Here is a 27,007-nt window from a genome sequence, read left to right as displayed (position 1 = left end):
TGTTGTGACTTTAATCTTACTTGAACAGTCAACACAGATAAATATCTGCTGAGTACATTGTTTTGCAAACTGAACAACACAGCACACCGGAACGCTGTTAAGTATAAAAGATAATGAAACATGCACAAGACACAACAAAACAGTTGTATTTAAAAGGCAGGCCTACATCAGTAGACTGCTGTCTATAACATAAGATAACCAATCAGAGACTGGAGAACAGAATTACAACAGAATTATTTGCTTTCTTTCCAAGAGACACATGAGAATATCAACACCACTTATATGACCATATGTTCAATATGAAGCTACATACAGTCAGTCAGTCAACTTAGCTTAGCACAATTACAGGAAACAGGGGGAAGAGCTAGACTGGCTCTGTCCGAAAGTAACTTGCTATAGGTTGTTTGTTTAATTTGTCGGCATTCAAGCAATGTCGGCAGAACAGACAAGAGTAAGGGTAATTATCTGACTTTGTTGTCGCACTGGATAAGTATCCTAAATTAGCTACTTTTGTCATGTTACACAGTTGCAGCAACTTGACGAGAAACTATATACAACAATAACGTATAGCAGCTTTTAAATGAGATGATTTAGTTTTACTGGTGTTAAAATTGGATTTTATTTAGATGTATCATCATCATCGTCATCATCATCTTCATCATCACTTTCAGAAATTCCTAAAATCTCCAACTCTGAGCTACAGTGACTCAGAGGCTAACATGAACGGTTTTCCCAATCGGCTGCTCATTATTTTGAATGACCTTGCCTGAACAGAGCATTGTTGTCACCATGAGGATGGTGGTGTTTGTAGGAGGATTTTGTTACAGAGCTAGGCTAACTGTTTCCCCCTGTTTTCAGTCTTTATGCTAAGCTAACGTGACAAGCTTCCAGCTGTAGCTTCATATTAACAGAAAAGAGTATTATCAATCTGCCCATCTAACTCTTGACAAGAGAGTGAATAAGTGTATAAATGCTGAACAATTCCTTTAACAGATGACCCTTGTAATCGAGTAAACAAAGATTGCACCAGCCGTAGCCAGAGCTTTACTCTGAGACCAACAGGCTTGGTTTCTCTGAGACTTATTGTACAATAATCATATCAGTTTTAAAGCAAATCTCAGAGGCAGTTTATGGTGTAAGTCAATGTAATCCTGCCAGGTTTAGTGCTCCGTCAGCCAGTCGCGAGAAGGTGTACTGGAGCCGTGCAGGGTTTGCGGTTTCCAGGCCAAAACTCAACTGTTTCAGCATCTCTTCCTTTTGCTTTCCAGATGGGTGTTCTCCAGATGCGATTCATTTCATCTAACTTTATTTTAAGCAGATATTCTTGGCAGCTTGTCATGTCTTACCTCAGCTTTAACAAGGCAGAGCACAGCGAGAAAGACAGAAAGAGAGAGGAAGAAATATGTTTGACAGGCTAACACAAGATGAACCTCGAGGTCGTTCCAAGAATCTGTTAGACACTAAATAGTACATTTTAGGTCCAGCTCTCAGGAACTCTGAGCTTTGCAACATCAGCCAAGGAAACTGATGTGTTTACTAGGCAGTCTTTTATCTGAGAGAAGAAAGACGCCAAAACCCTCATAACACTTTATGAGATTATATTTCATTGTACAACACTGTGTAAATGCTGCTGCTAAGGTTATGTAGACCAAGATTATGCAGCAACAGGGTGAAAAAGGCTCAAAAAAGCCTTTCATGTGGATGAAATGCTCAACATCTCATGTCTGCAAAGAGCTTCATTTTTTACAACAGTACTCATTTATGATAAAAAAAGACAATTAGAAAAAAAAAATAAAGGCATGAGGAGAAATTATATGAACAAAAAGCGCAACACCCATCACAAATATGAACACAAAATACAAGATTAGACTATACACTTAAAGCGGAGCTTGTCTTTGTCTCTCCTTCAGTGCTGGAGTTTGAGGAGGGGTTTGAACAGGCTGGAGGCGTTTGGTCTTTACAGCGGAGAAAGACAGCGGGTCCAAAATGCTGCCAAAACCAGATCCTTCAGAGTTGTCTGTTTAAAGACGAGAAACACAGAGAAACAATCAGATGAAAAAGTATTCTTTTACTAATACTGCTTTAAAGGAAACGTTTGACATTTTGGGAAATATGCTTATTCACTTTGTGATAGCAAATTAGATGAGAAGATTGATACCACACTCACATCTGTTTGTAAAATATGAAGCTTGAGCCAGGAGGTCGTTAGCTTAGCATAAAGACTGGAAACAGCTAGCCTGGCTCTGACTGAATCAAACTAAATCTGCCTATCAACACCTCTAAAGCTCACTGAGTGAGTGTAGAAGTGGAGAAAATTGCAAATCACAGTTTTACTGGAGGTACATGTACCTGTTTTATCACTCTGTGCTTCTATGTATTTAACAAATTAGATTAAGGCTGCAAGTAACAATAGCTTTAATTATCAAATGATCTACCTATTTAACTATTTTCCTGATTAACTGATTCATTTTTTGGTCTCCTGAATGACACCAAAAAGCAAAAAGTGCCAGTATGACAGAGCCTATGGTGGAAAGAAGAAAAAGAAGTGTCCACAAAAACTTTCTGAAGATCCAGATAGAAAAAGAAATTCAGCATTTAGAGGAAAGATTACAGTCTAAAAAAGAAAGCAATCAATGGTGGGGATAAACATGGATTACCACTGGTGTGGCTTTACATTCGAGAGCGCTGAAAGAAGAGAAGGGACCGAGGGCAGACACGGACGCCACCTTACTGCTCATGGACACACTGGCATTTGTAAAAAATATTTGGAGTAGGCTATGTAACTATTACATTCATTTTACCTATATAATGAATAATTACCTTGAAATTGTGGACATTTCTCGACATTACATGTGTGTAATTACTCTCACTGCCAGCGGGGGAGACAAAAGTTCTGCTCTGCAGGTTTAAGAGATTAATTTATAATAAAAATAGTTGTCGATTAACTGGCAAATCGTAAATTAGATATATTGTGTTAACTAGTGAATCTTAGAGGTGCTGGAAGGTGGAATTTGTTATCGATGGACAGGGCCAGGCTAGCTGTTTCCCCCTGTATGTAGTCTTTGTGCTAAGCTAAGCTAATTGGCTGCTGGCTGTGGCCTAATATTTAATGGCCTGAAGTAAGAATGGTGGCCCTCCTCATCTAACTCTCCACCTCAGCGAGAAAATATATTAATATTATATTATTTCCCAAAATATCAGACGATTCCTTCAACAATCATTCTTTAGCCTGGAAAACATATTTTCCTCCTGTTTCCTCTTTCTCTCACCATGAATGCCGATCATGTGCTCCAGGATCAGGACCCTCTCAGCCAGGATCTTCAGGGCCTCTCTGAGCTGCTGCACGGCCTCTCCCTGAACAGTACAATAAACGGAAAAACATGATGTGAAGCATAACAGCTTTACTGGACATTCAGCTGTATTAAAATACTGTATACGTGAGCATTGAGAGTTGGAAAGAAGCAAACATATAAACAGCTGAAACAGGCTGACACTAGGCGGTTACATCATGGGCTCCAATACGGTTTTCAACTACGTCCTCACATTCGGTCCAGCTGTATACTAGGTTTTGAATAGGTCTTGTTCAAATGAGCTCAGGAGGAAAAAACACTAATGTCTCTTACCTCATTCAAGCCTTCTCCTGGCTCTCCTTTTGGCCCTGGTGCTCCCTGTGAAAACAGAGTAAAATAATCTTGTGTTGTGTGCGTGTGTGCATGTGTGTGTGTGTGTGTGTGTGTGTTTGTGTGTGTGTGTGTGTGTGTGTGCACGCGTGATTTATGTAACACAACAACCTTATACTCACAGGTAGGCCCTGCTCGCCTGTTGCACCTGGAAACCCCTGGTAGAGGAAAAACAGAAGAATAATTTAGGACTCCCGCTCACACACACACATTTCACCGGCTTGCATTCTTTATCCCCTGTGCTAATCTGCCTCTTCACCAGATCTCCAATCTTAAATCATGCTAGCAGAGGAAGGGGATCAGGTTTAAAGACAGAGGCCCACTAGAGAGCTGACTACAGAGGGGACCGACATGGCTGCCCTGATTAGTGAGGCCTGGCCTTGGACGAGAGAGAAAGAGGAGGATTAGTCACAGCTTGGAGTCAGTCTTTGAAGAAAAGCTTGTTCACCTTTAATGTGTTTAAGATTGCATGACAGCTAGGGCCATTTACAAAACGTAGAACAAAAAGCATTTGATAGTTCATCAGAATCAAATATGTGCAGCCTGCCGGCTAATCCAATAATGAGGACGGTTTTTAAAGCAGCCTCACCCTTTCCCCTGGATCTCCTTTAGGCCCAGGATCCCCAGGCTTGCCTTGGAGGCCTTCCTTGCCCTCATGTCAGATACACAGAAGGACATGTGTTAATGATGCCAGTCATACATTCATATTTTTATTGAACAACAGTCAGCTCTCAGTGACAGATACTCACGTCTTGTCCCGGCAGGCCAGGAATCCCTTCAGGTCCTCTCGGCCCTGCAGGGCCTGTAGTGTCATTCACAAAAACATCACATAGTGAGGGAGGTGAATGTTAAAATGTTTAAGTCTGGCTCTGACTATTGTGCAATGTCAAAATTCAATTCAGTCAATTTAACACAGTTTAATTTAATTCTGAAATGATACTGTCCTGAGAGAGAGATTTGTCAGGGTTTAAAAAATAAACTCACGCTTAACCACTTGAACTTTTTTGAACAAGTCCAAATGTATTCACGCATAATAACATCAAATGTAAAAGTGATGTTTGTGTATTGTGTTTGTGTGTAAGTGTCATGTTTATCTAGTCTACTTGCACGTTCTCCTGTAAATTAGCATGACATGTTTTCTATATTTAGAAATTTGGGGATCTCTTGACTAGAATTTAAAAGAGGTTTTGTGTATTTGTGCAGTTCTTGGCTATACAATGTGCATTTGTAATGACAGTCTTGCCAAAGAAGGTTAAAAAGATCTAAACCCAGACAAGAAAAAAATATAATACACAGGTATATTTCATGAGCTGTGTTGGACTGAAGACATGCTGTGTTTTCATCTAACCTGAGGATTTGCAATATATTAATACCTGAGGGGCCAGAAGGACCGGTTGGACCAGGAGGCCCGACTACAATCTGAGGAGCAGCGAGATTTGTCTCCTCTGTAAAAATAAGAACAGAAGTTTAAACAGAGGGTTACTTGAACCTTTGCACAAAGGAGAATCAATAATGTAACAACAGAAAACAGAAAAAATATTAGTACCTGACTGAGGGTCATTGACAATCATGTTACAACAAGAGGTGGATTTACAGCTTATCATTTAGATCATGTTTTAATGTTATAAACCGTTTCTTAGTATGCTATTATCCAAAAGTATTTTCACCACCATGTCCTGTAAATAACTTCTGGAGCCCAAAGAATCAAACAGATGTGAACTTGTACTTAAAAATGAGACGAGATTTCTATCAATGCTTTCATTGATCAACACTGTGCATATTACTGACATGATTCACAGGCTGCAACACAGTCACTTGTTAAAATTCCCAAAATCTCCATCACTCTTCAAAATCTAACCATAATAAAAAACCGTTTCAGCTTGACCCCAAACATTTAACATGAATAAACATCAACATTTTCCCTTCCTCTGCTGGTTTTTATTGAGTGGTGATGTGACCAAATACAGTGGGGTAGTATTACTGTAGTGTCTATGACAGTGTTGGAAGAAGTATTCACATCCTTAAAAAAAGGAAAAGTAACAATACACAGTGTATAAATACTCTGTTCAAAGTAAAAGTGCTACATTCAAAATCTTACTTAAAGGTACTATATGTAACATTCAGGAAACCCTTGTTGTTAATGACACCGGTGGCCGCTGAGTGAACTGCAGTCAGCATCCTGTGACGTGACTTACACGGGACTGAACATGATTGACCGGCATCATGTTGATAGATGAGGTAACTAAAGTTACACTGTTATTATAGTTTGACTATAAACTATATCTGAAACTGTAGACTATATTTGTCTCTGGTGTCATTCGGTGTTTTGATGAAGGTGGCGGAGAGCGCTGTCCAACATGTTGATGTAAAATTTCCCATGGGTGTTCATTTGGATTGCGAGCTGGTGTTTGCAAAGGCCATAGCAGATGATTCACATTTTCATACTCATCAAACCATTCTGTCACCCTGATTCTCCACTCATTTTTCAGGTTTTTCCTCTAATTTGTCATCCGTCTCTAGGTTTGGCTATACAAGAGTATCATTTGACTAATATTGTATTATGAGGTGAGATGTTATGTGATGACGTCCCTCCATGAATCGATTGCCATGCCGATGTTGACCCTGACGTCAGTCATTTTCCCGTTCGCCAGACGGACTTCACTAGATAAAACTTTTTTTTTGCTTTTTGTGTTTATGTTGAGTTTGTGTTGGAGTCTGTGTTGTGCTGGGAGCCGGTCATTTATTCACATTAGCTGACTCAATTTATAAGCTGACGTTAGCTAGTGTTGCACACTGTTGGCGCTGTATGAGATCAGAGAGAGGCATTGAGGCAAGACACTGTGAGCATAAATGTCACATCCTTTGGACTTTAACAGAAAATTAGTAGTACCCAAGTAGTAGTTTTACACAGAAATCAGTCCACAGGTTGTTATAGGCAAATGAGAAAGTCAAGGAAGTTTCAAGTTATGTTACAATCCATTCACACAACACATATGCAATAAAAAAATGACTAACACATGTACATTGCTTCACATTCTTACAGATAGTAACTTTAAGTAAAAGTACCAGCATTAATGTGTATCATATTACAGGATTATAAGCAGTGATGCATTAATGTGTAAGCATCATTAAAGTTGCAGTTGATAAAGTTGGAGCTAATTTTAACTACTTTATATGTGGCTGGGAATCTTAATCTATAATATTCATTCATACTTTATTAGAGGATTTATAGTTTATATTGATAATCTAAATATGCAATGTAACTAGTAACTAAAGCTGCCAAATAAATGTACTGGAGTAAAAAGTTAAATATTTGTCTCCAAGATGTACTGGAGTACAAACATAAAATTGAGTTAAATGAGCAAATAAGAATTAAATACCTCAAATTTGTACTGAAGTATAGACCAAACTGAAGGACTACAAAGTCAGATCTGTACTGTGCTTATTGTAGAACAAACCTCCCAAACACAGCTGAATAGATTATGTCAAATAAGGGTTTGATTAGTCATCACCACAAATGCGATGAGATAACAAATGCTGAATGCAAACATGTATTTTCTTATGAAGCAGCAGTCAGAGTTTCGCTACACATAAAATCAGATTAGCAGAGTAGCGTGTTCGTTCAAGATGCATCTCAGATTCCATATGTGAACTGTAATCCGCCTCAACTTGATTTAGACACAGGGATATATCCGCAGACACAAATTCTGAACAGTATCAAGAAACAGGCTCTGCCTCCATGTGGGCCCGCAGTTACAGAGCTATATTTTATACATCTCGGGCGCGTCTATAAAATGTTCATTTGGATTCCCAAAATGCCTATACATATACACCTATACATACACTTTTCCTCAGCCTAACATAAGAGTTAACACATCAAGGGTCAGCAGTCAGGCTGCAGAGTTTCACCAGCAGTCAGCAGGAGGATTGAATCTGCTGCAACAGTGATCGACAGGAACAGCTGGTCGATCTAAAAGGGGTCCCATTTAATAGAGCAGTAAATGCTTGGACATGATCTGTCTTCATAGAAAACATGCATGAGGTGGAAGTCATGTCTTGTTCTCAGCATGTAGGATATTTTAAAGTATGCTTGTAAGTATAAATTCTGTTTGAAATCACGCCACACTTCCACTTCCTCTCCACTTTACCATATGCTCAGGGTCAGTCTTCCCCTGTGTTGAGACAGCGCTGTTACATTATGGCTACAGTCCACAGAAAGGGTCTAGAAGGAGCACATTTCCCTCTGGAACTAATTTTCTAATGTTACAGTCTCCTCGAGTCTGGCTGCCTCCCCAAGAAACTCCACATGAGTGGCAGACTATCTCCTCCCTCGTTCATAGCCAGCCCAGCTTTTGGCTCCGGGCCGCGGCCTGTTCCCCAAAACGCAGACTGTTGTGCTGACAGCTAACAAATTAGGCCTGATTTACAGCCAGTTGGCCCCCCTCAGCTTACACAGTCCCACAGACCCAAATCTACATAGTTCCAGACCCGCAGACACAGTCCTGGGCTCAGAAAGGCAGACGCAGCCAAAAGCCTAATCGGAGCCAGCAGTGTTTGTGAGGTAATGATTCCAGCATGGACTTCTACTGCCTCCCTGTGGTAAAACCTCGGTATTAAATGTCAGAGAAGAGACTTGTACATGGGCTTGTTCTATTTTTTAAAACATCAAAGATCTCAATGCTGAAAACTAGAGGAACTGGGGAATCAATGATTTTCATGTTAATATTCATTACAGAAGTTTCATTCTTATGTTTACTGATCTCTGTAGAAAGTACACAAAGAAGTGACCTGTATTTAATTGGAAAAGATGAATGAAAAATGCCTCAATATATTTTTGTAATAAATTCAGCCCCCGAGTTAATCTTGCGATTTATTCGCTGGTATTTGGCTCCATTGTTGGTGGTGGTGTTAAATTAGGTTGCAGTAAACAGTGGCTCAGCAGCAGCAAAACACACGGAAACAATTAAACTAAATCTAAGCCAGCCTTTCCTGGGAAAAGAAACAATACTCTCTCCATTAGGAACTGAAGTCCGTTGCTAAAAGCTAAAGACGCTTGTTCACTTAACCACTCTGTAACAGCTACAGCATGCTTTAGTCTCTGTGCTTCCACCTGTGCCCCACCATTCTCCACACACAGAAACCAATTTGGCCGGTGTTCCTGTTCCACCTGACAAAATGTTTTCAAGAGACGAACAGGGTGGACATATGCAAGAGATATGTGAGTGTTTGAAGCTGGTGAAACACATGACTCATTGTGGGATGAACTGTGAGAATGGACCTGTGGTTTAAAGTGGTCAAATTAAACCATTCAAAACTGAATGCTTGAGTTGTTTTACAGTTGTTTTTGGGCCAGAATTCAACCATGTGGGTGAGATCTGTTTCTATTATGCTCTCATTTAAGTTCATCAGGGACAATTTCATCCTGATTCGAGAGATTAAATTTATAGCGGAACGGTCTGCTCACCTTGTTTGTCAACTTGAAAGGCATCACCCCGTGCTCGGACCGGGAAGAAGCCCGACCCTGGAGGACCCGGGGGACCAGGAGGGCCGGGTAGACCTAATTCTCCAGGTAAACCTCTGTCCCCCTTTGATCCTGAGCACCAATGAAAACAACAAAATACAATTAATCAAGCAGTCATGTTAAACAAGCATATCATCAATGAGTTTTTTCTCCCAACAGTCATGTCTCCCAGACCATCTTTAAATAAGCAGATGAGGCTTCAGAGAGTTCTGATAATGTTTTACCGATGGGCCCAGGAAGGCCTGGTCTTCCAGCCGGACCTGGTGGTCCAGCAGAACCTGGAAGCCCTGGAGATCCAGCAGGCCCTGGAGGCCCAACAGCTCCTGGTACTCCTAAACAAGAAGGGACAGTCAGAGTCAAATATATAGTTCAAGGAATCATTCAGCATTCAAGATGGTGAGGGGTTTAATTAAAGACACTATCAATTTCCAATACATTAAAAATCTGGGAGCCTGCAGTTTTGGAGCTTGTCTAATAGTCAGAAGATCTCTGCTTCTGCTGATCTGACGTACTGATTTGCAAATAGCCCTTTAACCTCCTTGATGCATCTCAACTTCTCAGCAAAGCACTGAACATGGCAAAATAAATAAATGAAAAATAAATAAAATGTCTTATATTATATTTCCAAACATTCACCAAAAAACATGAGCAACATATGCCAAAAATCTATTATCCATCTGATCCGTGTTCTTTCTGGAGCCAAATGGATGCCCTGTTCTCCAGAACATACAATATTTATCTCATTGTAATGTGTGTGTACTCCCGTCCATAGGAAGCAGAACCAGAATATTATCAGTCGGTAAATGTTCCACTGTTTGGATCCACAGTGACATAATTTAACTACGATGTTTTGATCAAACGTATGAGTAAGACCTGCAGAGGTGCAACAAACAATTATTTCCATAATTGATTAATCAGCAGAATATTTAATCAATATAATCACGAGACGTCTTCCAATTGCTTGTTTGTCCCACGTACACAAAGATACAGGCATTTTTTTTTGTCCTGACAAATGATAATGTGATCAAATCAGCTGCTAATGGATTTTCTGTCAATACACAAATTCATTAATCAAATCATCGTTTCAGCTCTTTAGTTTGACAAGCTCAATCTGACACTGTGCGTTTACTGTTGATTAATTCAGACAGATATAATAATAAAAACAGCTCCTCAACACCTCCACTACATATACCAGAAGGCACGTATGTCGTGAAGTGTTGGCACCTGGCGGCAGGTATGACGGCGGTCCAATAGGAGTGGGCTGAGGTGTGTCCACCTCGTTGTCCGTTGAGCCCTCTGGTAAACTGCTGACTGTCGGCAGTGAGGCACGTCCCTCTTCTAACAGCCTGATCTGGAACAAGAGCGGTAGATTTCAGACACACCTGCACTCAGTTAAATATAAAGTAATCTGTGTACAAATCCTTAAACTTTTCAAATGATTCACAGGCTTGTAGAGGGATCTTCTTTACCTTTGATTCAATTGCATTTATTCTGCTGTTCATGCCAGTGAAGCTGGTGCAGTTCATACACTCTGTAAGAAATACAGACAGAAAAAAATGTCTTTAATGTCCACATTACAGCAGGAATACATGCTGCTGCTTCTTCATCTGTCTCTCCCTAAGCTCTTTCATTTCTGTCTCTGTTTTTTTTTAATCTTTCTCTATCTCACACTGAGCAAGTCAAGACAAGATACGCTAGAACAATGCCCATCAAACCAGACCTAAGTCTTTATTAGGAATTCCTCCTTAAATCGTGTCACATGTCACTTACTAACAGAATAAATATTATTAGACCTTTCATTAAAGTTTCTCTCCCTCTCTCTCAAACACACACACACACACACACACAGTCAGAAACTCAAAGCCAGACGCACACCTGCTCGTCCCCTGACTCTGCATGTTTTCTGTCTGTCTGCCCACTCACAGGGATGGCCTGTATGCCCACACTCACATCCTCTCCTCATATACCAAAACCATTCATTGCACGTGTGGAAATGCAAACAAACTCACATTTACACACACACACACACACACACACACACACACACACACACACACACACAATCTGCCTGTAGATGCGTCTCTTTGTAGACATCACCAGATACAGGGCAACATTATCCATTTGGAGTCATGGTTGTGGCCACCTGGTGAAAGTATGTCTAATATTCACTCCCCTTTTGGCTCAGTTTTTGGTCCCCACCAAATCCCTTGGGTAAATATTTGGCTTTTTAGCAGTGAAATGCTCCAAAACAACACTATGAGACAAATGGGAATGAACCAAAACAATACAGTTGTGGCCATACAAAGAAAAAAATGAGCTATAAGAGGCTTAACACTGTAGAACTGAGAGGAGCTGCAGAGTCATGATGATTCTCAGCTCAACAACTAGTCATTTGATTCACTGTTAATATAAAAACTTGATTAAAGCAGCTTTAAGGATCTGTTTTCAGTGGGATTCAATAGGTTTGGGAATAAGTGCCACAGGCAGGTTGGAAGTATTGAGAGATCTACTAACACATTGTTGGTTTTGTTTTTGGGGGGGTATTTGTTGATGTACACAAAATATTGAATGATGCCAGACTTATCCTTCGATAAACAGTATCAACATGAGAGCAAAAGGACAGTTTTGCTTATTTTTTCAACTTCTTGTATTCATTTTTGCTGTTAGCACCTGCAACATATTTATGTGCCTGAGTGAAATTCTTGTTTGCCAGTCTGTTTTGAACATTTGGTGATCCCTCTCACAAATTGCACCATTCTAGCTACCACAAAACCACAGATACCATGCCGCACTCTGCAGCATTTTTGGATCCTTTACATGAAGTGTAAGCCAAAATCCAAAACACAGTTTCATAAAGAAAACCCTGCATTTGCTCTAAATCTGAGCCTTCCTCTGGGCTTTGGTTCATAAGAAGTGTGGAATGTCAGCTGTCCGTCCCACAGATGGGACCCACCCACATTGTGGTCATAGCAGGGATACCTAGAATAAGGAACAACTGGTGCTCATAAATAGCCAACGCAACAACAAAAATGACCCAAACAGCTCTGGTCTGCCTAAATCGTCGTCTCCGACCGCAACGCAGAGGGTACTAACGGCAGCCGCTGAGGTTTCTGCTTCACTGAAATAGGACAGGCTGAATATCTGCGCCATGTCTGTGTCTATAATCACCTCCATCGGGTCCAGTGGTGTATCAGACTGTGTGGGTGTGGTTTCTGACTGCCTTGTTTTAACATCTTGAATCTCGTCCTGGAGCGCAGCCACCACCGGAAACAACAATCAACAGCTCAACCCAAGACGCATTCCTCCAGATTCATCGAGCCAAATACCAAAGGCTGTTCAACCGGCGAGACCAAAATGACCCCACAAGAGCTGCTTGTTGTGACTGACCGCACTGAGGTTTCTTCAGCGCCTATACACCAAGGACATCAAAGCTGCATGCAGCACAACAGCAAGACTGTGGGCAATCATGGGCTCTGCAACGTGAGAGGGCTGATGAGTTGATATGCCTTCATCTACTCCACAGTTATTCATCATCGGCCCAGAGGAAGTCTCCACCCTCTGACACTCTTACTCTGTTATATACAGTACACCAATCTGCAGTGCGTTCCAAGAGTTATTCTGTGATTATGTGTTTAGTGTTAGTTTATTTTGTTAGCCATATTAGTGGTATGACTCAGCCAACTGCAATGTCAGTTTTTCTGTCGGTCTGTCGTCAGTCCACTGCTTTGACACAGGCTGAAATATCTCATCAACTACTGGATGGGTTGCCATGGAATTTGGTGCAGACATTCCTGGTTCCTAGATGATGTATTCTCATGACTTTGGTGATTCTTGAACATTTGTGGTTTTGAGTGAAAGGTCTTGATAACAACTGGATGGATTAGCATGAAATTTGCTACAGACAATCATGTTCCCGTCAGGATGAACTGTAATAACAATTGAAGATCCCTTGACTTTCCGTCTAACACTGGTCATCAGAGGAAAATTTCACTTGGTCCAAAACCAGCGAAATGAATGGAAATGCCATCAGCTTCAGTTGTACTACTTAGAAAATGTTACCATGCTACCAGACTAAACTAACATGGTTAGCATGGTAAACATTATACCTCCCAAACATCAGCATGTTAGCATTGTCATTTTGAGCATGTTAACATGCTGACAGTAGCATTTAGCTCAAAGCAGCTAGTGTAGCCGTAGACTTTTAGTCTGTCTGAAATCTGTCTCTATTTACTACATAGCGCTCCACATTTACTGTCCATCTTTTCTTTTGAGTGTCTGAATTCTGACTTTGTACAGTTATTCACCATCTATACTCTCCTCAAAAATTGTGCTATGGAACAAAACATTACTTTCTCACAATGCAAAGCTCTAAATTTTACAGGTGCAAAAATTACCATTGTCCGACTCTACAGCTGTCTGTGATGAGAAGTGAATGAATGAATGAATAAGGGACTATTTGCAGCCACAGTCTTATTTGGTTTATACCCACTTTCACTTAACATTTCAGCAAGCCTTGGAGAACTGCTTGTGTAGTACTTTTATTCAAGATGCCTTGTAGCTCCTTTGCTGTGAGGCCATTTGACAGAGAAATAAGCCTCCATGCCTTGTTCATGATGGATTTCTGCTCCTCAGCCCTAAAAAAGTTTTTTTTAGCTCCATCCTTCACTGCTAATGAGTTAACTTGTCCAATCATTATCTCTTGCCCAAGATAAGTCAGCCATATCTTATTATGTCATAAACACACACCACAGGACAACACCAGAGCTAAGTCAATCTACCATAAATGAGAACCAGAGCAAAACAACTACATTTTTTTCTATAGGTGGTGGGAGGGATTTCCGTGTCTGCAGTTGGAATTTAATTATGTTGGTTTAGAAAACCAAACTTCCGCCTTGCTCGAGTTGATGTTTAGAACGGGACCGCGGTTATAGAATCTGTTTGGATCCATAATTACACCATTGCAACACAAGACAGGGTTATTTTTCTTGGATTGTACTCAGCTCATGGGAAAGAGTCTGAATCATGTTGTCTTTAGTGGGAAGCCAAATAAACAGATAGAATAGCAAACCTTTTCTGCTCCAAAGAGAATGATTTATATGTTTGAGCAGATATTTCAAATATTCAGATAATAAAACTTTCCTGATCTTCATGAAAAGTTGCTAAAAATGATGCCAAGTAACATATTTCATCTGTTACAGTGATTGTTTCTTCACTTACAGAGGAGACAAAGAAAAGTGAGAGAAAGTTTAGAGGATTCAAAACGATCACAGACACTTTAATAATATAAAATGCAATTAATAGAAAATATCAGATTGCAGGGTAATGCACCACATAAATGGATTACATGTCCATAAATAAAATGGTACGGAAGCAAAGCTGACGTTAGTCTTATGTAATAAGCTCAACTGCTAAGTCTGGCAATGAAAACTGAGAGATGAGCAGAATTGGATTGGCTTGGATCAAACTCCCTCCAGGCAATGGACAGAGTGTAAATAAGATTAGAAACTCTTGGAAGATAAATCTTCATTTAAACATCAGAAGAGCCAAAACAATGAGCATACTTCATCTCAGCAAACTATGAAAGCCTCGCCCTAATGTGTCTTGCTGCCATCATTGTGTGATCCACAGTACAAGACAGCACAGGATCTTTTGGCAAGAGTGTAAGTCAGACTGCGGGCATCATCTGTTGAGACAGCTACATTTCCTACATTAGACCTGGATAAAGATCAAAGACATCACTTGCTTTCTTTCAGTTCTTTCAGTCACACACACACACACACACACACACACACACACACACACACACACACACACACACACAACCTCAACCGCAAAACAAACCATGACGCACACAGCTGGGGACAGTAATTTTCACTGCCACTAAATACTTGCTCTGTCTGTATGTGTGAGGAGGACGGAAGAAAGATGATGTATTGAAACATCTTCTTGGACCTTCTTAAGAGTCTCTGTCACATCTCCAAGATACACAGACAAGTGTGTGCCCAGTCTTTCTCTCCCCCTCTGTGTGTGTGTGTGTGTATGTGTGTGTGTGTGTAGACCACAGACGGCCTTTGAGAGCTGGCTGCATCCCAGGAGCCTGTTGTGTGTTGGCCCCAGCCGGCAAGTGGTCAGCTATGGCTGCTGGCATGAAGAACAGCTGGCACAGAACACACACACACACACACACACACACACACACACACACACACACACACACACACACACACAAACTCTCTCACTTATTAAATCACACACCCACTTCGACAGCGGTGGCTGGTGGAGGACGGTCAATGTAGTAGCAGTCCACAGTGGGACCATTTAACATTCTTCACCATGATGCCAGCTGACTGGCTGCACACCATTTCTATAAACTGAACACTTTACAAGTAACAAATACTTAAATACTTATTAATACTTACTAAATTAATAGAATTTGCCATTAAATTTTATACATGATGCTATTATTTCATGTAAAATTAGATATGATCAATGACTCAATAATGGATTTCTAGACCACAATGAGGCACAGCTATTAATCTGACATTCCTCCTCACAAGGTGCTGCTGCTCATCAGGCGTAGTCGTGAAACAATGACAAACTGAATCTCTTCCAATCTGAGAATACACTTAATTTCTCCGTCATCCCCTCGTTCCGCCAGAATGTATCCACTCATGTCATCATGCTGCACCGTCCAGCCTTTCAGCCAAGACAACGCACCACTGCTCTGGTGCTGCAGTGTTAGCAACACATCAGTCACAGTGAGAGATGGATGGCCCTACTGGTGCACAGACATACAGTCATCGTCATGCTATGAGATGATGTTGTGTGAATCTGGTGAGGAGAGGCGATCGCACAGTGATCGGCTGAAATAAGGATGACATTTTTGAGGTTCAAATGGTTTCGCAGCAGTGTCTGATGAAATGGAGAGAATGTAAAGGGTGGAGATGTAGAGAGAGGAAAAAAAGAGTGGCAGAATATCCCTGCTTACAAGTCATATCAGAAATATTGCAATTAAGAGATGAGAACAAATGAATGCCACAACAAAACTGGAACTCAGGTCTCAAGCTCTCATTTTCAAAGGTGGCAGGGTGTCTATCAGTTGGATTTACTTTCCTGTCGTGTTTTTGACGTAAGTTGGTGTGTAAATGTTTAGTTTTAGGGCTTCAGGGGCGGTGATGCTGTTATGCTTGTTGGTTGATAGAGAAAGAGAGAGAAAAATCTTGACAACTGTTGGATGGATCGTCTTGAAATATAGTACAAATATTCATGGCCCCCAGAGGATGAATCCATAATGAGTTTTTATCTGGAACCTCCAGGAGTTTTTCATATTTTTGGTTTGGAGTGAAATGTCTCAATTACTCTTGGATGGATTCTCATGAAATTCAACGCAGCCTGTATGCCTCTTCAGTAGTGCTTTTCGCCTCGGAAAACCCCCTTCTCACACAACTTTCCAATGTTGGATTAGCGGGGGGCTTTGTCTGACCAGTCCTGTAGCTCTTTGAATCGATCTTCAAGCCATTTGATTGTCCAGTTGTGCAGAGGTGAGAAGGAGCCAGGGTTTGAACCTCTCTCTCTGGCTCCCATTTCATTCTTGATACAACTACTTCTGTGACTGACCAAGTGCAACACTGAATGTCATCTGTGTGTTATCTTCATGTTTAATCAACCTCGCCTCTCCCCCCTCTCTATGGCGGCCGGCTTTTCACTCAGTCTTCCAGTGTGGCGGTTAAGAACAACTATAAACACTTTTGATTTCCAAGGTGATCAGACAACATGCTGCACAAACTAGTTCTGTTTGAACACAGCCTGACCCTAAGTCTTGTTATGTGTTTGGCACACAACTCAGGACCAGTGAGAGCCACAAATACAAAGAATCGCTGTTTGTTTCTAACAAAAACAACCACAAAACTTGTCTTACAACTTCCAAACTCATGAGTATGGAAACATCTGGCTCTCTGTGACCTCAGGAACGTTTCTAGGAACCTTTTTAGGAACTTTACCTGCTTAACTCTGAATAAACAGATGTGTGGATTTGCAGGCAGACAGACAGACAGACAGACAGACAGACAGACAGACAGACAGACAGACAGACAGACAGACAGTGGGACAAATGGAAAGATGTCACTGAGATGCAATGACAAGGTGGTGAAAGAAATGAAAAAACCACAGAATGAGCATGAACAGGACATCATCCATCAGGCAGACCAGACCAGGATCATGAACAGCTGAGGTATCCCATAGCTCCCAGCAGGTCAAAGGGTACCGTCTGACCTATATTTGAGCACAACCATGGATATAACAGAGACATCAGTTATATCCTCATATCCCCCAAAGGCTGTGGTCTAGAGAAGCACATATGGGATATGGTTCTGTTTTATCACTTTACTCCAAGGAGAAGAGAGCGAGAGATCTAAAGGACATAGGAAGTAAGATAAGTAGAAAGCAGCAAGGAATATAGAAGATAAAGAGGCCAGCGGTGGCAAGAAAAAGCAAGGGCAAAAGAGCGAAGGCCTCCATGGGGATGAGAGCAGATGATAAAATGGAAAAATGGAAGAATTTGAAGGTATTTCCTAATGCTATATAATATAGCTGGTGTTCAAGATTATCCTTCCAACAATGAGGTTTATAGCACACTTCCCTCACTTCCTTCTCATCCAGCTTGTGAGGGGAAACAGTGAGCAGCTTCATAGCTGTAGCATTAACAAATTAACACATTTGACACCCTAAGCTTTCAGCCACCTTTTCACTTCTTTAATGAAATTCATCGTTAACTCCACCTAAAAAAACACCATGTGCTGGCACACCCAGCGTGAGACTTTGCTAAACTTCTTTTTCGGTGCTTTTGCGTGACATCAAAGGTTAACGCTCTCATCGGGGGAGGTCCTGGCAATAATTCTTTAAAGATTATGCTCCCCCATACACAGATATTACCCATAATGCCTGCTGTTAATGTGATCATGTGTGCAGATAGATGCTGGGGTGCTGCTGTGATGGAGTGTTGAGGGGGGGGGGGGCAGCAACAGCAGGGAAATTACGAACACATTTCTTCCAAATGTGTTCCATGCCGTCATGTGTTAGCACAACTCTGCTGAAAGCAAAATGTAAATCTTGAGATGAGCTGCACACAGCCAGCACAAACCAGACTGTCAAAAATATTGACGGGTCAGGGTGTCAACAAAATCTTTTAAAGAAAACACCCACTTTCCATTTGTGAACACTGAAAAATTCAGGCTTTTTGACCAGCTCGGCCTTGCAGCTTGGCCACAAGCTTCAGGATTTTTCAGTGTGATCAAGTTCTAAAGGACAAAATAAAAAGCAAATTGTGTCAAGAGAGTTACAAAACACAAACACAGGAAACACACTGGGGGACTTGTAAAAGCCAAAACTATCTGAGAAAATACTTGCAACCGAGTGATTCATTAACCAGTTCAAACTACATCATCACTTCTTCAGATTTCTGCAGCTTGTCAAAAATCTTTAAAGCTGCAACCAATGAATATTGTCATTGTTGCCAATTAAGATATTCATGTGAGTATCACGCAAGACACACATGAAAAGTCCTCACAATCCAGAGGCTGGAGGAAAGCATTTTACTTATAAAACTACTTGAATGATCAAGCAAAATAGCAGGCAGAATATTTCTCTGTCAATCAACTGATCAAGTAATCGACTAAATGTTTCAGCTGTAAACATTTTGATAGAGCTGTGAAGCATCCGTTTGGCCGGATTTTCAGGAAAGAGGAAACTTGAATCCTAAACCCTACAGACTACATGATAATATGTGCATTGTGTAGATCTGGCCTCTGTGTTGAGTAGTGTGTTCGCCTTATAAGCCAAAACACTATTTATATCTTAAAAGACCAAAACAGTGAATTTTATATTCCAAGTCACCTTCATAAATGGCTATTTGATGTATTTATATGAGAGGAAATAATGGTAACAAAAGAATAAGACATTAGTGTCAGGCAGAATATGATTCAGAGTTTAGAAGATGAAAGCAACAAGAACATGAGCAGCGGTGGGAGGTGGGACTCCTCAGCTTACACAGACCTAACTCAGCTCCCTTCATGTGCCCTGTCTCTACATCTCTCAGGGCCTCAGGGCCCTCTGAAGTGGAGCCAGAGGCCCGTCAAACTAAAACCAGAGGTGATGTCATCTTCATTGGTTAAGGCTGTCCTCGCTCGTTCAGATAAAACAGCTGGCTCAGAGCCCCATTGCAGCAGTCTTCTGCTACACAGAGCTGCATGTACAGCGTTGGCCGAGCGACAGAATTCTGTTGCTAACCAAAATTAACCACACTTAAAGGGAAAGTTTGGGAAACATACTTATTTGCTTTCTTGCCACGAGTTATATGAGAAGATTGCTATACTGTATATAAAGCTAGAGTCAAGAGATGATTAGCTTAGCTTAGCGACTGGGAACAAGGGGAAACAGCTAGCCTGCCTGTATCCAAAGGTAAAAAATAATAATAAAGATAATTAACCTACCAGCACCTACCTCTAAAGGTCAATAATTAACACATTATATCTTGTTCATGTAATCCCAAACAAAAACTCAATTGAAAAATGTTTATGGGAGGTTTGTGCGGGAGTAGCCTATTTCTTCGCTAGCAGCAGTGACTTCTGTGAGGTCTCTATGCTAAGCTAAGCTAACAGACTGCTGGCTATAGCTTCAAATCTAACAGATAAGAGAGTGGTATCGAAATTTCCCAAAATGTCAAATTACTACTTTAAACAAAAGTACTTCTTAATTATGAGGCCACTGATGATAAATCTTGTATTCACTGATCCTTAAAAGATCTCTTTCCTACAGAGCTTAAAAGAACTGCAGAAGTTCATAAATGTGATAAATGACTTGTTTTCACAACCTTCACCTCCAGTAATAGACAAAAGACAGTTGAAATCAAACGAAAACACGTCTGCATGCGACATGTAACAGCTTAAATCAAAGCAATGAGGGCAAAATATACCAAACAAAGGATTGGCCTAAAACGTCCTTAAAGCACTTAAAGCAAAGGTTTCCTTAAAGAGCCATAAAAGAGTTTGTGGTATAACTTTAAAATGCTCTCTTGTAATATTATTATGAAGATCAACCATTATTTCCAATGTATTCCTCATATATTGTACATATGATGCTGTATCATGACTTCTTTTGCTGTACAGAGGTGAATCTACGTGAGGAGAACTAGTCTTTGTTTCAGAGCTGTAGTCTGATCTTAGCATGGTCACGTATGTTACAAAGACCTGGTGGAGGAGTGTCATGCTCATTAATTTCAGTGGGGCCACTTTCCCACAGAACCGGCTCTCTGCTCTGCTGCCGTCTGGGCAGCTTGTAGCAGCTGGAGTCCTGTGGGACAGAAACACTCCTCATTACGCTTCACTTTTCTCTTCTCGTCTCTTTTCTTCTTAAATATTGCTACACAGCTGTCTCTGCCTAGCCAATTCTAACACCTTATTGTTTTATGTGCACTAGTCCTAACTTTCTCCCCCTCAGTGTCCTCTCTTTCTGTAGCTCTGACACACTGACCGCTGCCAGCTCTCGCTCTCCTCCTCATTGTGAAGTAGACTGTCTCTGACATCAGCCTCTGTCTTTAAGGTCTCCTCACTGAGTGGGACCTGGCCCTCTGTCTCTCCATATGGAGGCGATTTCCCCCCCTGCTCTATAGCCATTAGAAAGTGCAAATACATTTCAGCAAATGTTAAATAAACAACCAGATTACTTCTTCACACTCCTGCAACCACTTTGGTCTCAAGTGAACCATAATCTCTGGCATTACAGACTCAGCGGATATAGCTATGTGTTAATCTTTGTCAGGATAATATCCACCACCGGGCAAATAATGGTTTCCAAAAGCTTTGTAATGATGTCTGTGTTTATTCCGTTAATGTTAAAGAATGCTTTCTGAACTCGTGGTAAATCTTGCCCATCCAAGTGCAACAATGAATAATTTTGCAAAATGGAACAAGGTGTGGTAATTATTACCAATACGCAAAACTTGCTCATTGAGGTAACTGTTAATCTTGGACAAATGTAGACAGAGCATGCCAGTGTTTTTTCAGTGACATACCAATTGCCATATTGCCCAACCCAAAAAAAAAAAAAAAAAAAACAGCCATGTCGGAGCGTGTACTAAATAACATTAATATAAAACTTTTGAAGTGGGTTTACTGTGGTTACTGTGCATACTGAATGACTGTATGTCTGCCAGTGCAGCCTCAATCTCCCTTTTACAGCCATCCACAATATTTAAAATGTAATATGTGAAAATTGAAGGTAGTTGTCAGTGGAGTTGTGAGCTATACCCCTTCAATTCTTTCGCATTTTGTTATGTTGCAGCGTTATGCTAAAATGAAAACAGAAAATCTTTTTTTCCCCTCATCAGTCTGCACTCAATATCCCATAATGACAAAGCAAAAACACAATTTCAGAATTTTATGCAAATTTCTTAAAAAGCAATTACTGAAATATCACATTGACATAAGTATTCAGACCATTTACTCAGTGATTAGTTGAACACTTTTGGCAGCGATTACAGCCCTGAGTGTGAGGCTGTCAGGCGCTGTCAGCCTGGATGGGGACAGTTGCTGGACAACCACTTTCAGGTCTCTTCAGTGATTTTCAATTGCGTTAAAGACAGGGCTCTGGCTCTCATAGACTTGTCACTAAGCCACCTCTGCGTTGTCTTGGCTGTGTGCATAGCATCATTGTCCTGTTGGAAGGTGAACCTTCAGCCCAGTCTGAGGTCCTGAGAGCTCCACACAAGGTTTTCATTCAGAATATCGCTGTACTTCTCTCAGTTCAGCCTTCCCTCAACCCTGACAAGCCCCCTGTTTCTGCTTCTGAAAAACATCCCCATAGCATGACGCTGCCACTGCCATATTTCACTGTCGGGATGGCGACTGTGCTCTTGGGAACCTTCAATGGAGCAGACGTGTTTTTTTAGCCTTCCCCAGATCTGCCTCGACACAATCCTGTCTCTGAGCTCGGCAGGCACTTCCTTTCTCCTCATGTCTTGGTTGTGCTCTGATGTGCATTGTCAGCTGTGAGACCTTATATAGACAAGTGTGTGCCTTTCCAAATCATGTCCAATCAGCAGAATTTACCACAGGTGGACTCCAATCAAGGTGTAGAAATATCTCAAAGATGATCAAGAGAAATGGCACCTGAGCCGAAATGCTAGTGTCATAACAAAGGGTCTGAATACTTATGTCAATGCTATATTTCAGTCACTTTGTCACTATGAAGTATTGAGTGTAAAGTGATAAATGAAAAGTGAAAAAATGCTTTTAAACGATTTTAACATACGGCTGTAACGTAACAAAATGTGAAATAACTGAAGGTCTCTGAATACTTTCTGAATGCACTATATATGAACAGCAGAGTTGAGGCAGCCCTACATTAGACCTCCATCCACACTCCCACTCTGTGGTTTCATGTTGACTGCGGTGGCTCACCCCTGGCTGAAAATTTTGGCCTCAAAGTCTGCGGTCTATGGTGTCCAGGAGCAGTGCTGCCCACCACCGAAACCCAGAATACCTCCCACTTCACAAGCCACTCTGCTCAATGTTCCTCCGAGCTTTTTTCATTCATTCTTTTGACCATTGCCATGGCCATGATGATATTCGAGGAGACAAGCAAAACTGCCTCTGTGCTGTCTGCAATAAAAGAATAATTGATGTCTGTGCACATACTCACACACACTTACAAAGAGAGATAAAGATTCAGAAGGAGAGAGAGAGAAAGAGAGATGTGATTTAATCCTCCTCCTTCCAGGCACAGAAGCGTCTCGAAAACACGGCTGTAAAAGAAAAAGGTACAAAACCACAGAAGATCCCTTTCAACCGTTGTTTTACTGCAGTGCATGTTCCCAAAAGTAATCCAAAACAGGCTTTCAGTCTTAATTCAAAACAACTTCACAATCATATCCACTGCTGCACAGTAGCACGATTAGCAAGCTACCCGACTACACACCACCAAACATAAAAAAAGGCACTGATGTGGGTAAAGCTGCCTGGTGCTACTAAAAAGACACAGATGGGTCCAGGCAAAACACATGGCCTTTATTTCAGTCCTTGAGAGTATTAACTTCACAGACCACACTGTGTCTGCAATTCCTCTAGTCCAAGTTTTGAAAAAGTTACATCATGTGAAAGAATAAAAAAAGAAGCAATAAGAAACTCACCTTCCCGACACTCTTCTCCCACAAACCCTGGGCAACATCTCCACTCCAGAGCTGTGACTTGCTTGTATGTAAGCTTGAAGGACGGCCTGATGAGGGTCCTGTAGCTGGAAAAGAACTCGTGGTAACTGACTGCAGGGACACACACATGCAGAAACACAAATGCACGGACACATTCAACAGGCAAATATTCAAGCTTTGTTCTCTTTAGTGTTTTTTTTAATGGAATTTCTGCCTTTGTTCGACAGTGAACAGTTGAGTGGGGACTGGAAAATTAGGGGAGGGAAAGAAAGCAACAAAGGTCCCTAGCTGGATTCAAAGTGGGAATGTTGCAGTTACATGTATTTTACTTGAATATTTCCATTTTATACAACTTTAAGCTTCTCAGTCATTTAAAGGATTCAGTCCTTCCTATTTCAGAAATTTAAAATACTTTAAAATACTTAAAAGGGGCTATTTGTAAGTTTTCTCTGCCGCTGAACGTGGTTTCTTGCTGGGAGCGGGTGGTGGTGATTGTGGTTTGACATGAGCTTTGGCCATAGTTGTCTTTATAATACAAGAGGTGATAATATGCCCTCTAAGCAGCGCTACCTCTTCAGGGCAGATTGGAGGCTGCAGTGAGTCATGAAAGTGACATGGTCAGCCACGGTTAGCTGGTTAGTGTTCTATGACATGAGAGAGAGAAGAGTTAATGCTGGAGACATTTCTTCTAGACTGGTAAGTAAACAGCTGTTATTGCTAAACTTACAAAATGGCTCCTTTAAAGTAAGTTTAATTTCATTGTGTTGATACCACAACTAAAAAAACAGAATGTAGGACTTTCTTCTTCTACCACTGCTAATTAATTTTCATTAAGGGAAATTGTGTAAACACAGCATGAGAGAGATTGCCAAGGTCCCTCAAATCATTAAATCCGCCCCTGCTACCATGAAGGAAGCCCCATATAGGCTATGAGCAGCAAAACAGTGTTATCCTCGCAGACAAAGGAACGAGGTGACAGGAGAAGACGATATGGCTGATGGGAGTAGCAGTGGGGACTGAGTGGGTACAAATACCTGATGACTTTGGAACAAGGTCCGGGCCATCGGCAGCCCTGAAACACTCTCTGCACCGTGGTTTCTGTCCCATTGTGCACTTGACAGGACACTGTTTTGGAAACAGTGTACTGACACCAGTTCCTAAAACATACACGACATAAATGTCTCTTTTATCATGTATAGACTACTGTATGAAAGAAACCATGCATAATCACCAATGGAGGTTATACATGAAGACATTTTTGTTTTTGTTTTTTACAACACCTGCAGTGTACAGGCGCCTTTTCCAGTTGTGCTCACCTGAGTTGGGTACGGGAGCCGGTACCAGGTGGTCCGGTGCTGCCGCTCTGTTCCGATTTGATGCGCTGCCGCTGCACAGCGATGCCTGGAAAGTGATAAACAAACCCAGTTCCCACCGAAGGACAGACTAAAGTTATCCACATGCACAGCGCGTAGAGGAACGATAAAGCCATCATCTCCTTTTGATTCATCCCTGATAGAGACATCTGCAAATACCGAGGGGTTTCAAGTAAATCCCGAAGTTATAAATCCCTCTTTGACAGATCTACAGTATCTAGAATAAGAAGTGTAGGCTACAGCAAGTCTAAGCAAACCCCAATGCAACCGTTAACGAGGTGGTCATTTCGTCTTCCCGACGAGAAGCAGACTGGCCCTCTCAAGAGCTCAAAATGAATGACACGCAGCCTCTTCCTATAGAATAATGTGGGTTTCTGACGTTTGACATAGTGTCGAGGACCGAGGAGTCAAATATCCAGTGTGCGTAAAAAGCGCGCTGAGTGTGAGGGCTGGAGACTGAGTGCGTAAAAGCGCATCTGGTCCGAGTCGAAAACCACCAGTAGTCAGTCTGCATGGGAGCTATAATGTGAACGAGATGTTCAATGGTGAATTCACAGTTACTGAGCTCTAACGCTCTTATGTAATGCTCTTTATTACCCTCATCGATGCATCAATTAACTACCCCATAGCGACTTATTTTAAGTAGGCTATATTCTTTCAGGCCACACAAACCCGGGGTAACAATTAGAGATATGAACAATGACATTATGATCTTGGTCTCTGTTAATTTCCATCACTTTGTCAAGTACCAGATTACTGACTAAATTATCCTCTGAGATTCGATTGCCAATAGCTTAGTTACAACTACACTTAATTATGATGGCAGCACATTTAAGAATTTTAATGAGACCTTGGTCACCGAAAACTGAAGCCAATAATGCACCGTAAGAGATAAACTGCAAAAAGTTTTAGCGACCAGTGTCTGAAAGGTTTTTTTCTTCTTTTTTTGTGCTAGATATCTAAATATATTAGCTAGATATCAGATTATAGATGTTGAAGCTCATTTACACCAAAAATGACAAAAAAATATTGTAGGCTATGTTATTTTATTTAGAATTATAATTTTGACTTAATACTTCACAGACATATTGACATATTACATCAAAAATAACTTTGTCAGCCAGTTGTCTTTGGTTTATTCCCTCATGGCTTTGATTTCGTGAGGAAGATTTCAGATTTATTACCTCATGCCTTTGACTTTGCAAGTAATGCTCCTGACTATAGCACATAAATTTGACTTAGAAAGTGGAATATTGACTTGGGCTGTTACCTCATAAATTGACTTAAAACCCAATTTTGGTTCATTATCTCATAGTTTTGATTTAGCCTTCTAAATCGTATTCTTGACTTCTCATAATTTGCTGAAAGCAAAATTTTGACATATCTTATTATTTTTGATTCACCATGAGTATTAACTCATGCAATTCGTTAGTTCGTTATTTCTTTTTCTTCTAAAATTGACACCCATATACATGCGTGTGCAGACCAAATACAAGTGACTTCAAACTATCATTTTCCTGGTTTTGTTGGTAACCCTCTGACTGGTTCCAGTTGCCAGTTTAGACACAACAGCGGGAATAAACTGGACATGTCCTGGTCAGCAGCGCCCCCTGCTGACACTTTAGGCTCTGTACGGGCTTTAGAAAGAAGGAGACGTGTCCCATTCAGGGTTGCCTGGTTGGACGATTTTCCCGCTGAATGGGGCCACTTTCTCTGGGTGGGTAAAAAAATTTACCTGGTCCGTTACCTGGTTTAACTGGAGCTAACCTTTCTACCAATAGGGCTGTTTCCACCTAGTTAGGTTATGTTCCAGAGGTCTTCAAGGTGTAAGGGAGGCGCAGAGGGAGGGAGGTGAGGTAAAGATACTGTGTGAGGTGAAAGGGACAGGTGTATGCAGGTGATCTAAAAGCAACTTAAAGTTAGTTATTGTTATGCTGCTTATCAACGCCATTAAAAGATGCTGCAACAGCAGTTAAACACAGCTCATGGAAACAAGGCAGGCTAATGTAACACACTTAGAGCCCGATTGCAGAAATATGTATAATTTTATTTTCATTATACTCTCTGATTCTTGTAAAAGTTAAAATCTGTTTATATGAGTCAAGACTTTCAACAAGACTGTAAATGTCTCATATAGCTGTATCCAAAAACGTTGTAGAAAAAAACATTTAATCAACAGTACTAAAAAATGTAATACTGATAGTGAAAATTAGAAACTGGACCACTTTTACCA

At 40.9% G+C, this 27,007-nt stretch overlaps 1 protein-coding gene across 3 annotated transcripts; it reads right to left on the bottom strand.

Moving 5' to 3' along the window:
* Positions 1 to 25,216, bottom strand: LOC111238138 (collagen alpha-1(XXVI) chain-like). 3 transcript variants are annotated; one of them, XM_022767538.1, is made up of 14 exons: positions 24,718 to 25,216; positions 24,436 to 24,558; positions 23,384 to 23,487; positions 10,671 to 10,732; positions 10,426 to 10,552; positions 9,426 to 9,533; positions 9,145 to 9,273; positions 5,054 to 5,125; positions 4,430 to 4,482; positions 4,270 to 4,332; positions 3,803 to 3,838; positions 3,624 to 3,668; positions 3,270 to 3,354; positions 1 to 2,017 (listed from the first exon to the last, which is right to left on the bottom strand). In XM_022767538.1, the coding sequence occupies exons 1-14, from the start codon at positions 24,921 to 24,923 to the stop codon at positions 1,878 to 1,880; spliced, it is 1,353 nt and encodes a 450-aa protein (XP_022623259.1). In that variant the 5' UTR covers positions 24,924 to 25,216; the 3' UTR covers positions 1 to 1,877. The 3 variants fall into 3 exon arrangements, with proteins under 3 accessions (XP_022623259.1, XP_022623260.1, XP_022623261.1); XM_022767539.1 differs by having other exon boundaries at positions 23,384 to 23,481; XM_022767540.1 differs by lacking the exon at positions 1 to 2,017 and having other exon boundaries at positions 4,270 to 4,322.
* Between the last annotated feature and the right edge of the window lie 1,791 nt (positions 25,217 to 27,007).

The sequence above is a fragment of the Seriola dumerili genome, unplaced genomic scaffold, assembly GCF_002260705.1.
Source record: "Seriola dumerili isolate Sdu_G_001 unplaced genomic scaffold, Sdu_1.0 BDQW01001195.1, whole genome shotgun sequence".
Classification (NCBI taxonomy): domain Eukaryota; kingdom Metazoa; phylum Chordata; class Actinopteri; order Carangiformes; family Carangidae; genus Seriola; species Seriola dumerili.
This window is presented reverse-complemented; position numbering and strand designations above follow the sequence as displayed.

Bases quoted from the DNA above. Each gene is read 5' to 3' on its own strand.
- LOC111238138 (XM_022767538.1), bottom strand. From the start codon at position 24,923: ATGTCTCTATCAGGGATGAATCAAAAGGAGATGATGGCTTTATCGTTC. The intron at 23,488-24,435 runs GTATTTGTACCC...GTTCTTTTCCAG, and splicing joins CCTTGTTCCAAAGTCATCAG to CTACAGGACCCTCATCAGGC. The intron at 5,126-9,144 runs GTGAGCAGACCG...TTATTTTTACAG, and splicing joins CTTTCAAGTTGACAAACAAG to AGGAGACAAATCTCGCTGCT.